Raw genomic sequence first — 15,364 nt, forward strand, 5'->3', positions numbered from 1 at the left:
GCCCAAACATGCCAGAATACAGGTCAAAAATAGATTTTAATGCCTACATACCAGAATTCAGGTGAAAAATGTATTTTAAAGCCCTAACATGCCAGAATACATGTTAAAATAGATTTTAAAGCCCTAACATGCCAGAATACTGGTTACAAATAGATTTCAAAGCCCTAACATGCCAGAATAGATTATATGGTCCTTATATAACCACAATAAAGGTTAAAATTAGATTTTATAGTCCTGATAGCCACACTAAAGGTTAAGAATAGACAATACACAATATGAAAAGGTCCCTGTCCGTCCTTCGGAACATCCTTTCAGGTGTGGACACTCTTAAAGGTCACAATGTTGTCCTATTTTGATGAAATTTAAAATATCCCACAGCCTATTCTTTATGAATGTTTGTGTTAAACATATTTTAGACGATTGTAAGTGATATACATTAACAATTTGGGCCTTTAATGGAAGTGAGTAATCGTGTGTCTAAAACCGGTTACATTGTGGATTAGTACTGCATCTTTCTAGAAGATGAAATGACACAAAAGTTGGCCGATTAACAACAATCTTCACTATTGAATGACTTACAAACAGTACCCTAGAATTAGTTTAACCTCTAAAAACGCTCTCTGGACAACATTAATGAGTGGTGTGGCAGTTGATGGTGCCAGGCATCCATTTCAGGTAGTAGGGGTGCCAGGCATCCATTTCAGGTTTCCTCGCACTGCCAAAGACTCCTACGCGCAAGCGAATTCTTGAAATAAATTTGAACGATATGTTAGTCCCGAAATGATCTAGTTTGTGTCGAGTGGACGTTAAACCCCATTTCTCTCTCTCTCTCTCTCTCTCTCTCTCCTATGCTCAAACCAAGTAACGAAATAGAAATATTTTATTTATTTACGTGAGAGCATGTTGCGTTAATAGTTTAACCTCGTCCTCTTCAGTCTTGTCTGTAGAATTTAAACACCAGGTATGTTTGTTACTGGATTCCATCATTATTTTTATTATAAACATTTTTATTACACTCCATTTAAACAAGTAGCCACATCCTTTTTTCACTTTTACCATTACGCTTGGACTTATAGCACATTCCTTTCTCATTTTTACCATTACGCTTGGACTTACAGTACCCGCCATGTATAAATTATCACAAAACTTACAATATCACAGCAATCACCCACAGAATATCTCGGCTCAATGCTTTCAGAATATTTGGACTTATAGCACCCTTCATGTACAAAATATTACAAAACTTACTCTATCACAATAATCACCCACAGAATATCTCGACTCAATGCTTTCTGAATGCTTGGACTTATAATGAATAGTGAACTATAAAACTGAAGACCTAAATAAACCTGCACCATAAGCATATATAAATATTCATTATTATTATTATTAATGACTGTAAGCCCGCAAATGGAAATAATAAGTCTGAAACCAAATTACAGAGTGCGGGTGGAAAAAAGGGGAGGTGGTGAGCTTAACTTAACCGTTAAATTTTGCGCTCCGAAGAAATTCTCTGCGAAGCTTAGTGGCGAGACAAAGAGGGAGGAAACAGAAGTGCTGTACAAGTGGCGGGAAAAGGAGAAAAGAAATGGAAGTGCCTGTAAATGGTAGTCACGGAGGAAAGAACAGCCCTATCACAAAAGCTATTACTTCGTAATATTTATCATTAATGACTGTAAGTTGCATTGTGTAAAGGTTTTTATCACTGAGATCAGCTTATGGACACAATTTCCTTTTGGATGGATGGCCGAGTGGTTATCACTTGTGCGTAGTATCATAAGGCCTGTCATTGAGTTGCCTGTCCAACCTCGTGGGTTTTCTCCAAGTCCTTTGGTTTTCTCCCACTGCTAAAGACCATATTAAGTTAGTCCTGAAATGACCTAGTATGTGTCGAGTGGACGTTAAACCCCATCTATCTCTCTCTCTCTGTCACTTTTATTATTCCACAATAAGGACTGTAACTTTCGTGGTGATGTGGTGGGTTTTTATCATTGAGATCTGGTCAAAATTATTCTATTGGTTGAATTTTAACAGAATCCATGTGGAGACCATGGCTCTTGTTTGTTACATTGACCAGTTATTTATTTATAGTTTTTATGTGTGAAAGAACTTCAAATGTATAAAACTTTGGATTGAAAGCTGTGGTGCTATTTTTCCTGGACGAACATTACTGATCAAGTCTAGATTAAAAGTAAATGTTATATTGTTGCCCTCATTATACAGAAAAGGGGCTGAGCTTATAATTGGCCCTCAGGATATAGATACTAATGTATTAATTTGGCAGAAATTAAGAAGCATACCACACCCTTAACCCTTGTTGACAGCTGTCAAGCAATCTGAAATAATGAATATGTAAACCGACTGTGGTGGCCAATCTCCACAATAACTCTGCGGGTACCGATCGATATACCATCTACGAATCTTGAATGATATTAAAGCAGTTGTTTTAAACCATGTTTAAACAGTATGATTTTAACAACATTGGACTTTAATAAGGAACATAAGAGAGGATAGTTTAGAAGTTTATTCTATAAGAATGGGTATTTGTTTACAGTTGTTTAAAGGCAGATGGAGTGGAGCTTGACGTAAGAACAGGTGATTTATTATAAACACAGTCTGATGTTTTAAATACGTTAGAGATTACAAACGACTGATCTAGATAGAAATATTAACACCACAAAAATCTCCATGTGTAGAGGTAAATAAAGAGTCCAGGGGAAGAACGATCTTAAAGGCAAAACAGACTTTTGGACGAGAATGCTTGAACGAACAGAACAACGAGTGGGTTTAATTACAACTTCAAAATGATGTTTAATACGAATCATGATTACCAGTACAACAGCTGACTTCCACTTTTCAGCCAAATTAAGGTCAAATAAAGGGTACAATGGACGTATTTGTCCCGGAGGTCATTTCAGAAGGGCCATGGTTCAATGTGACTCCGATCGTTTTTACCAGAAATTGATTGTTCCATAGAAAGCTTATACAATTTGCTACCAGATGGCGCCATTAACTGGGGTTCGTTAAAAAAGTGACTTAGATCGTTCTTCCCCGGGGCTGTTCAAATGGTAACATGGTCTAACTTCCTATTTTTCTGCACCACCCAGATTATGGAGAAAGTCGAACACGCTCAGGAAGAGATATCCATAAAGTTGACGTTGACAACCGAAGTACAGTGAAGATATCTCTCGTCGTTATCAAGCGAAGAATGACAACCGTAGTACAGTGAAGATATCTCTCGTCGTTATCAAGCGAAGAATGACAACCGTAGTACAGTGAAGATATCTCTCGTCGTTATCAAGCGAAGAATGACAACCGAAGTACAGTGAAGATATCTCTCGTGGTTATCAAGCGAAGAATGACAACCGAAGTACAGTGAAGATATCTCTCGTCGTTATCAAGCGAAGAATGACAACCGAAGTACAGTGAAGATATCTCTTGTCGTTATCAAGCGAAGAATGACAACCGAAGTACAGTGAAGATATCTCTCGTCGTTATCAAGCGAAGAATGACAACCGAAGTACAGTGAAGATATCTCTCGTCGTTATCAAGCGAAGAATGACAACCGTAGTACAGTGAAGATATCTCTCGTCGTTATCAAGCGAAGAATGACAACCGAAGTACAGTGAAGATATCTCTCGTCGTTATCAAGCGAAGAATGACAACCGAAGTACAGTGAAGATATCTCTCGTCGTTATCAAGCGAAGAATGACAACCGTAGTACAGTAAAGATATCTCTCGTCATTATCAAGCGAAGAATGACAACCATAGTACAGTGAAGATATATATATACAAAATATGAAACAAAGAAAAACATTAATATACAATGAGAGATAATCATTAAAAACCATCAACGGGGGATGAAACGCAATAAGGGTTGGGTAGTAATAAACTATATACAAAGAAAAACATTAATATACAATGAGAGATAATCATTAAAAACCATCAACGGGGGATGAAACGCAATAAGGATTGGGTAGTAATAAACTATATACAAAGAAAACATGATAATAGGGACAACTAGATTAGGTATATCTTCAATAGAAGTCTTGATTTTGCTTTAACTACGTACATCTTATCAAGGCCTTCACGTAATACCCTGCCTATTTCGGCAATAATTTCTATTGGGTATTTACCCAGCTTGACAGCCTATCAGATTCCTCGATCATTGCAAATACCAAGTCTCACGTTTTCCGGCAAATATGTCTACCTGTGATAATCAAGTTGAAAAGTTCAAGGTTTGTTCAATGTCAAGGTTTTTGTGGAGGTCGCTATGTCACAACCTCTGATTGGACGCTACTGTTCACGTGTCTGCAGCTAACGTAGCTATAAGTTCGGAAATTGTAAAGTAATCTAGCAACATCAAGTTGTTGTAAAACTCGAAGTCGTTGCTTCAGGAACATGGATTAGGTAGTGAGTTGATTCTGTTGAACAAAAGGGTTTTAATCCAAATGATTTTAAATTTGTTTTCGTTATTTAGTGAATAGGACTAACAATGATATTTTTAGTATAATAATAACTGTCTGTTTTTGATTTGCTTTAGAGAACTAACGATGATTAACATTATCATGTATTTGTTTAACTAGCATCTTTAAATTTGTGGAATGCTGCCGTTCTTTCAATTCTCAACCATCGTACCCTTCGCTGTCCTAAATACTGAAAAATTCCAAAAAAATACAACAAGCAGTAAAAATCCACTGAAACATACCCTTTTTCAGATTTTTCGATAATTACTGTCAACATTTGTTTTCTGTCTTTCTTCGGAAATTTTCGGTACTTTTTTTTCTGAATTTTTCAGTATTTTTTTTTTATTCAGTAAAACCGTACTCTTTTCGGTACTTTTTTTTCTGAATTTTTCGGTATTTTTTTAAAAAATTTAGGAATTTTTTTTTTATTTAGTACAGTCGTACCCTTTTCGGTATTTTTTTTCTGAATTTTTCGGTATTTTTTTTAAAATTTAGGAATTTTTGTTTATTTAGTACAATCATACCCTTTGGTAAACCATTTTAAAACCATTTTAATACCATAAAATTATTTTATTTTCCATTTTGTCTTTTAGGGGTTAAGTCAAACACACCTGGACTGGGCCACGATTTTAAAGAGTATTATAAGTTGACAAGTCCCGGCAAAAAGACATCTCCGTCTGCATTTGATAATATATTTTGAAGTCTGCTTGTAAGCAAGATATTGGTCAGGTTAAAATATTTTTAAAGCTGGTGGCAAAAAATACTGCCAAGCTGTCTGATTGGCTGCTTTCAGTCATGGAACATTTGTTTGAAGTTACTTGATTGGTTGATATCATTGAAAGTCGTTTATGATTGGTCGATCATCTTGAACTAATCTCTAGGTCATACGGTGTCATTAAGCGTGTGCAATCCATAATGTCTTTACGATTTGCATTAGATCATCATTTGCCCGCTATATTGACTCATTTTAATGTCCGCAATGAGCAGATCCATCATCCATTTTAACGGAGAATACTTTTACCTCCCTCCGTTTTATTAATCATCCAATCCTTGCCCTGCAATACCGACTACTAATGACAACCATTAAAAATATTCAACAACAACAAAAAGGGTAGCAAAAATCATTTATAAGAACAGTTGTTAAAAAAGGGGTGCAAGATCATTTATAAGAACAGCCTATATTAAATTAAAAAAGGGGTGCAAGATCATTTATAAGAACAGCCTATATTAAATTAAAAAAGGGGTGCAAGATCATTTATAAGAACAGCCTACATTAAAGGGACAGTAGCCGTGTACCCTAAAATATGTTATTTCCATTATTTATTTATTTTCTTGAAGTTTGAAATTTAAAAATCTCGGAAGTTGATAATATAATTGTACAAGCGAGAGACATTAATTCAGATGTTAAATTGTTTTGACAGCTCAAACTTTTATGATCGTAATTTGTTTTTGTAGTTTTGTTATTACTGTAATTATTGGTAATTTGTTTTTATTATATTTCTATTTCATTGATTTTTTTCACGATAAATGTTTGTTTGTGAACCAGGAACCACGTTATCGTTTTGATGCTGTTGTTCCTCGGGTGACGTAACACTCTTCAAAAAAGCCTAAGCCTCCGCCAAGTATGATATACTTGAAACATGGCAAGCTTGATTGACAATTTTGCATCGATTGATGATTTTTGTTTTTTAACACTTGGTAATCTTATTGTTATGAGGGGCGACCTTTGGAAAAAATAAATGCCTAATTAAGGCTCATCCAATTTGTGTAGAATCGACTTTAAACTTGGCATGCGTGTTCTTTTGACAATTACACGTCCATTCACAGATTTCGATGTTTGACATGATGTCACTATTCCAAGATGGCTGCAATGACATCAGATACCATATTAGTTGATTCCTGGTTCATTTGGTACTTGTTTTTAAAAGAAATTTTATGTTTTGGGTTGGGTTTTTTTGTTGGAAAAGATATGATTTTGTATAAGCCTTGTTTGCACTATGAGCATGTTTAGTCGATTCGACGCTATATAAATGGACATACTATTTTTATTATTATTAACTGACCAAATATTCACAGACATGATCATTCAGAAAAAAAACCCCAAAGTATCGAAGATGTACTTGTGAATTATTGGAATTGCATTACATCCTGAGAATATTTTGGGGGGTGACTTTTAAAAGTCGCAACATGACAGATTAAAAAATTTCTTAAAGTAAGACCGTTAGACAATCAAAATTACTTTAATTAAAAAACATTTATGTTCAATTATAACTTAATTTATGGCCATTTAAGACCTTTGCACAACCAAAATAAGTTTAAATTTGATTTAACCGAAGAAAGATCAGTAAGTGTAACTAAAACAATTGTGATTCAATTCTAACTTGAGTTATGGTCATTTATTAAGTTAAGCCATTTTTGACGAGTGCGAATCAGTTTGCACCTGTCATTTGGCGGTAGCGAATCAACTCGCTGACTTATCATACTTGGGAACGGCATTAGCGACAAAAGCGCCAGATCAATCAACTGATTATGGTTTTTATTTCTTAAATTAATGGTGATTGAGTAATAAAAATAAAACACCCAATGAAAAGGAATGTTATATTTGCTAATTATCAAATAAAAAACATACGTTTCAACAAAGGATCTTTTGGTATTTATGTAATAGGTCAGAGGTGAAAATTCACACCATGTCAATGACTCTCGCATTATTTCAATATTTTCATGTTGTCACTTACGGCTTCAACTTCAATGAAATACTCCACAAAATCCTCTGTTGGACATAACGTGAAGATTATAATGTGAAACTAATGTTTCTAAAATCATTAGATATAATAATATTGATATTTAAAATTATTTTGATATGTTGAAATTTACATAGATATAGATCAAAAACTCTTAAGATTATTAATTAAGATCAAAAACTGTTCTTAAGACTCAAATTCGGTTGTTTAAAGATACATTATTCGAAATTTAGATAGTTAAGATCTGGTCATTCTTGCTATTAAAGTTTAAAATAAGCTTGTTTTGTGAATAAAAATTTCTGTCAAGTTACTTTATTCTGAAGTTTTGGAACCAGAAAAAAGATCTGTTATTGGCAGTCACTCTTGTCTAATGGCTCTTTAATGAATGTAAACTGTGTTGTAGAATATTTGGTTGGTGGGGTGGTTGAACAGCAAAGTTAATTAAGCAAGACCTGTGATATGGAAATGATTAAATGTTGTTATAGGCCTAACAAGGGTAACTGGCAGGGTGGGGCGCGCTGAAAATGATAATTGTTAATTTTAACCCACAAGGTTGTTTTATGAAGAAAGGTTCCATATTTTATATGGATGTTGTTGAGGTTTTTTTATGTTTAGTAAAATATATTATTGTTTTATGAAATCAGATCAGAGTATTGAATACTTCCAGGATTTGTTAAGGTGTAGCTGAATGCCTCGGTTAAAAGCACATCTGAAATTTATTCGAAATTAAAATAACTTAGAAGTATTTAATTGCTCTGGTTATTGTCAGATGTTTTATGGAATATCACCCGTTTGCTTGTTGTTTGTTTTTCTTGTATATTTTTCACTCTCAATGTTAAATATTTCTGACAATTTTTGTTGTCAATTTTTTTCTTTGAAGTCACAAAACTTTATTTTATCGATTCTAGCTCTTAATTTTTTAAGAGCTTATTGTAATATGCACATTTCTACAAAATATTTTATTTAAACTTTAATTTTGTTATTAACAAAACAAAAGATATGGAAACGTTTTTTAGTTATGTATGTAAAAATTAAATATAGTTTTGTGGCATTTTATCGTTGGACAGTCCAGATCTATCTCACAGCTTGCATGTCCAATAGTTTAAACAGGTAATAAGCACATGAATTTACTATCCCATGTGTATGTACAGTATCCTTAAAGTCTCTGATCACCATTACAGAAATTGATACTCTTAGAGATATAGTAACTATACTCCTAGAGATATAGTAACTATGGTATATACTCTTAGAGATATAGTAACTATGGTATATACTCTTAGAGATATAGTAACTATGGTATATACACTTAGAGATATAGTAACTATGGTATATATAATCTTAGAGATATGGTATATATATACTCTTAGAGATATTGTAACGATGGTATATACTCTTAGAGATATAGTAACTATGGTATATACACTTAGAGATATAGTAACTATGGTATATATAATCTTAGAGATATGGTATATATATACTCTTAGAGATATGGTAACTATGGTATATACACTTAGAGATATAGAAACTGAGATATAGTTATATGGTATAAATTCTGTGCGATATACTGTATGAGGTACAGTAACTGTGGACTGTATACTGTAGAGATATAGTAACTATGGGCTGTTCAGTATGTTTAATTATAGTATTATGTTGTTTATCATTATATGCTTTGTTGTATTTAATGTTTTATATAGAATTACCAGGTATGGTATTATACACCTGTCAGGTATTTACAGGTAGAATAATCAAGCTGATCTTTCAAACACTGAACATATGTATATATAAACACCTGTATGCCGCCAAGTGCGAATGATTCTATTATTCAAAAAAATTGGAGACTTTGTATTACTGGTATAATATTTATATTGGACAGGGACTCGAGAGAGGTGCAGCGACATCTGACAAACTAATATGGATCAAAAGTAATAATTGATCAGATATTGATAATAAAAAATGTCACCCCCCTCCTAATAATAGAAGACCCCTTTCACTAAGTAGTACTACAGAAAAGTTTGCCTAATTTGTGAAACAAGAAATGGAGGTTAAAAAATTCGCTGGACAGACAAGATGAATCATTACTGAATTCTGTCAAAAGTGCTAAAACATGAAGTTTGTTTAAATCAAACCTCAACACCTGTCTCTTCAAACCCCTTTTGTGGATTTGGATTTTAGTGCAATACAAGACTCATTATTATTATTATTATTATCCTTTTGGATATAATGGTTAATGATATAAAGGAAATCATGCAGATTAGGGAAATCAATCAAGACAGATTAGGTAGTTGATAAAACATATAAAAGGGTTCCTCACTGTTAGTTAATCAATCAACAACAATCGAGATTAGTTAAAACCTCAGTATGGTCAATATTTGGGGTGAATTTTCAATATGATACACTGGTGAGATCTCAATGTCAAATTGCATATATTCTTAATTGGACATTTGTCAATCTTTATATTTGGAGTGAATTTTCAATATGATTCACCGGTGATATCTCAATGTCCAATTGCATATATTCTTCATTTCTTAATTGGACATTTGTCAATCCATATAGGACATGTCCGGTATATATGGGCGAAACAGCTTCCCTGGTTAATACATGTGTCTGTGTTAGTTTGAAAGTTGTGCTTGATTATTTCATCTGTAGTTTGATGTATTTTTTTCCACTTCATTTCGATTCCCAATTGTTCATCTTTGATTATATATTTGTATTTATTAGTTTTATATAGTATATCAGCATGTATATGTTACTCGATGTACAGGGGTGGATCCAGGATTTTCAGAAAGGGGGGGGGGGCGTGCTGCCCCAACTTGGGAGTGCGAAGCCCGGCCCTCGGTGGGCGGACTGATGGGCAATCAACCAAGTCACCAACCCACTAGTTTTCGGAGTAAATTACGATTTCCAACCTAAACTGACTGTTAATTCCTTTCCCGCGAGAATATATGGGGTAAAAAATTGTTCGCCAACGCAACAAATAGGGTGCACCCCACCCCCCACAACTGGATCCGCGCCTGATGTAGGAGCATGGATGGAGACCTATAGTATATCTTCATGTATATGTTACCAGATGTAGCAGCAGGGATGGAAACCTATAGCCCTTTTCAGTAAACGGGGAAACCCTATGATTAGTGTGTATATTTATGCAATAGAGTATACTATTAGGAATGCTGTATATATATATTGGTTTAAATATTTCTAGATTTATAGTCTTTATCAAAATAACTCCCCCCATACAAATATCTCACTTGTTTTATAGTCTTTATCAAAATATACCCCCCCCTCCCGCCATACAATATCTCCATTGTCTTATAGTCTTTATCAAAATACACACCCCTCTCCTCCTCCCCCAATCCCCATACAATATCTTCATTGTATTTTTTATAAATTTGTTTGTTTTCCTACATACTCCAAATCTGAAAAAGGGCACAGGTCTTCGTTTGTTCCATTTTTACATTAAAAGTGGACATTCACTGGGGCCCGATTTATAAGAAATTAGACTGAAATAATTTAAGAATAATGATTGTTCATTGGTTGAGCACGAAAATCATAATACAATAATAGCTTTTGGGCAATGAAATTCTAGGCTGCATTCTTCATATATTTTTGATCAAGTTTTCTTGAATAGGACCCGATTTTGCATGAGATTCCATTTTTGTTGCTCCATTTTTAATTTGTCGCCAATATTAAAGAATTTACCCAATTCATCTTTCATAGTTTCAATTAGGCCTACCTAAAATTGAGAATTGGATTAGTTCAGTGGTTCCATGAACTGTTTATTTTCTAACTTAAACCTGTAACTTGATGTGAGCAATATTGTTAAGACGACAACTTGTAAACCTATCAATCAATCAAATCTTTATTCAGTATTTAAGGCCTCGGGCCCATAGTACACAGTAGTGCAGTTTAATAAAATATATCAACTATATAAAACATAATTATATTACAACAGATAACTAGTTCTTATGATATTAGCCTTAAATATATATTCTGCTACATTATTGACAATGTTTATATCCGACATGGCTGATATGATCACAATATAATTACTAAACCTACATATACGTTGTCATAATATCGTAGGATTTGAAGCAATATCGTTAGGGACTTTTTGTTAACGAATATCTGTGTATTCATGTGCAGTATTTCTGTTGTTTGTGAATATTTTTATTTTAGGGGGAGTATCAATAATTGATCGACTCTCTAATCAAATCACTGATTGATCCCTCTCTGATCGATACAATGGGCAGAAATGTAGCTAGCGGGGGCAAGGGGTTGCAGCCCAACCAATTTCACTCGACTCTATGTGGCCCTCATACTGATATGGGCACGTTGGCCGTTGGGTTTGTTTGGCACCCAGGGGGCTAGCTAGCTACAGGTCAGATGGTAAGGGGAGTGATCAATCATTCATCTCTGTAATCAATATTTTTGTATTAGGGTGTAATCAATAAATCAATGATTGATCCTCTAATTGATATGATGGGTAGGGGAATAATCAATCACTGATTGATGCCCTCTATAATCAAAATATTTGTTTTAGGAGAGTAATCAATCAATGATTGATACTTTAATTGATACATTTGGTAGGGGAGTAATCAATCACCAATTGATGCCCTCTCTAATCTATTTATTTATTTTAAGGGAGTAATCAATCAATCAATCAATCAATGATTGATCCTCTAATTGATATGATGTTTTTAATCTGATTGATGTAAATCGTGTCATATTTTATTTATTGTCTGTTTCTTGTGATTATTGTACAACTGTATTTTATAATTTATTTGTTAATATTCATCGTGTTGTTGTTGTTTTTTTATTTATATTTAGTTTGAAAACAAAATCCCGACACTTGGCTAAATTTTTTATATTAAAACACAACCCAAGTTCTACACAAATTTCAGTGATTGGACATCCAAGGGGTTCTATTTTCCAACTAGTTGTTTAAGTTAACCAGGGTATTTGTTTCAGTCATAATTACCTGTTGTGACTGACAGGTCGTGAATATAACCAGCCCGAGAACTTACTAGTCAGTCAATTTACGTGCAAAGAATTTAACCTTAAAATTTATGAACTCTTTGATTTCTATACCCCCGGCGATCCAACCTTTGTTCTTTAAGTGATCATAGGTTATTGAGAATTCCTTAAAATAGTAAACGTTCTAGTGAATATGCTTTCTCCATCAGAGCAGCTAAAATGTGGAATGATCATCCAAAAACTCTTCGAGACTCCTCTTCCATCCAGAGCTTTAAGGCTAACTTAAAAACATATTTATTTTAAAAATGTTTTTGAACTGTTTTGTTGTGAATGCGCTTAGAAACACTCATGTGTAATGAAGAGCTATATAAATCGAACAATAATAATCTTTTTTTGTGAAAACACACAAAAACACAATCTGATTAAAATACAGATCCTTTTTTGTGTCGTTTTTATAGTTCAAAATTTCCTTTTACTTGTCTTTACTACACTAGGATTTTGAAGAGTTGTTATCATTGACGTGTTCTGAATAGTGTGAGGTATTAGCCAATGAAACAGTCTGTTACGGCGAGCTTTAGGCGTGTGTTGCACGGAACTGTGGGTTATCCACTAGTAACATCAATGCTGATTGGTTATTCAAATGTCTGATGTCATAGGGTCAAAAACTGCTCGTATGACCTCTGACGTGACCTATCGCAACAACCAGTCAGATCTTCGTGTAGTGTAGGCCATCGAATGTATAAAAAACGGAACGAAAAATATAGATCTGTATTTTAATCATATTGACAAAAATATATATAAAAAAGAAAATGCCAAAAAATCTGTTGTATTCCTTAGAAAAAATATGTTGCTTATCTGAGGTATACAAAAAACTGACAAGTTGGTAAAGTATTGAAGTGAAAGCCCTGAACGAAGACATTCACCATCAAAATTACTTCTTCCAGCCCCTTTTAATCTATCAATTGCTGAAATAATCTGTCACAACAAAGGGGGGTTGGATGGCCGAATGGTTAGCACGTGCGTGCTGTATCATAAAGTCTGTCACAACAAAAGGGGGTTGGATGGCCGAATGGTGCGTGCTGTATCATAAAGTCTGTCACAATAAAGGGTGTGTGGGGGGTGGGGGTGGATGGCCGAATGGTTAGCATGTGCGCGCAGTATCATAAAGTCTGTCATTGAGTCAACTGGCGTGGTTTCAATTCCCTGGTTGTACGTTACAAGGAGTAGGGTCGCCTGTCCAACCTCATGGGTTTTCTCCGAGTCCTCTGGTTGCCTCCCACTGCTAAAGACCCCTACACGCAAGCGAATTATGGAAATAAAACTGAACCATATGTTAGTCCCAAAATGACCTAGTTTGTTTCAAGTGGACGTTAAACCCCATCTCTCTCTCTCTCTTTCTCTCTCTGTCACAACAAACAAGTGGTAAAGATGAACTAAAGTGGATTTAGAGGCTGTGTAGTAGTCCTAACCACATGGAATTAACCTCTATCTATATTCCAGCAGTTATTAAAATAAAATTATATATCATATGTTAGTCCTAAAATAAGCTAATTTGTGTTGACAGAGTTAGATATCATCTCAACATAGTTCAACTCCTGTCAGTATTTACCTAGATACAATGAATTGAATATTTGTTAAACATTCAGCCTCCACACTGCGGACAATATGATAAAAACAGTCCAATGCCACCAATAATTTTCGCTGAAATATTTTGATGGGCCTCTATTTAATCTATTTCACATTTTGTTTTTGTTTTCTAAAATTTATTGTTAAGTAATTGTTTTGAGTAGAAGAGTTAGATTGACCAAAAAAATGGAAAAGACGATTATCGACTTTACTGAACACAGAATTTGGCCTCCACACTGCAGACAATATGATCAAAACAGGCCAATGCCACCTATAACTTTCGCTGAAATCTTTTGATAGGCCTCTATTTAATCAAATTGACATATATTTGATTTTGTTTTCCAACATTTCCAACATGGGAGATTCGGTAACGAGTTGGTAGTTCTCACTATAATAGTTAAATACTAGATAATGTAACGGCAATTTGCTGAAAATTTCATTCAAATTGATCCACTATGAACCGAGAACTAAGCGACTGAAATTTCTCCCTAGCCTTGGTCATCATTACTAAAGTCAGTACGATAAACAGCATAGTCTTGATTATCCATTTAATCGTTTAATCGAGAAGGAAAGTTATGCAGTAAATCGGCTCACAATCCACTAAACATCGCAGGCTAGCGATGCCATCTAGAGTTGATTATGGTCTGGATAGGTTAATTAATGTCTAATTAAAGATACATTATGGGAGATTCAATAACGAGTTGGCAGTTCTCACTATAATAGTTAAAAACTAGATAATGTAAAGGCAATTTGTTGAAAATTTCATTCAAATTGATCCACTATGAACCGAGAACAAAGCAAGTGAAATTTCCCCCTAGCCTTGGTCATCATTACTAAAGTCAGTACGATAAACAGCATAGTCTCGATTATCCATTTAATCGTTAAATCGTGAAGGAAGGTTATGCAGTAAATCGGATTATGGTCTGGATAAGTTAATTAATGTCTAATTAATAATTTAGATAACATTTCAGGCCTAAAGAAAGACCTGCAATAGACAGATTAAACTCTTGCATAATGTATGTTTAACGTTAAATAATCAGATTGACCCAAAAATAGAAATGAGATCATTGACTTTACAGAACAGAGAATTTGATGCGAGTACCATTAAATTGTATACGAAGGTTGTTGTGTAAATGTGTAAATGTGTAGGTTGTTAAATCGTTTTTAGTCCAACTGTATAGTACATGTAATATAGATAGAATCTATTTCTGTATCCTACATAAGAAACAATGTGTACTCACAAAACATACAAAATCTTTAAAGAGACAGAGACTGCATTAGTTTTCTTAATGTTAGAAAAAAGAGAAGATATCATTCAGTTGGTAACACTTTAACAAACGAAGAAGAGAGAGGAAATGAAATGGGGTTTAACGTCCTACTGTTCTGCTCCAAAACTGGGCTAATGAAGACAGGCATACGCCATACAGTGTGCTATGAGGAAAATTTTGTCCGGGCAGCAGCGCTACGGCCTACTCTTATACCGAATTCCAACTGCCAAGGGATCTTTTACGTGCATGCCAATGTGTACACGGGACCTCGTTTTTTTTTATCCCATCCGAA

At 34.3% G+C, this 15,364-nt stretch overlaps 1 protein-coding gene across 1 annotated transcript in view; it reads left to right on the top strand.

Moving 5' to 3' along the window:
* LOC126824038 (uncharacterized) overlaps positions 1-12,564 on the top strand; it is a 183,324-nt gene extending 170,760 nt beyond the window's left edge. Inside the window, exon 14 of the mRNA XM_050553188.2 lies at positions 5,060-12,564. Coding sequence (XP_050409145.1) covers positions 5,060-5,166 — 107 coding nt within the window. The 3' untranslated portion in view covers positions 5,167-12,564. The remainder of the gene's footprint in view (positions 1-5,059) is intronic.
* Positions 12,565-15,364: the final 2,800 nt, after the last annotated feature.

This window comes from Patella vulgata, chromosome 6 (assembly GCF_932274485.2).
Source record: "Patella vulgata chromosome 6, xgPatVulg1.2, whole genome shotgun sequence".
NCBI classification, from domain to species: Eukaryota; Metazoa; Mollusca; class Gastropoda; family Patellidae; genus Patella; species Patella vulgata.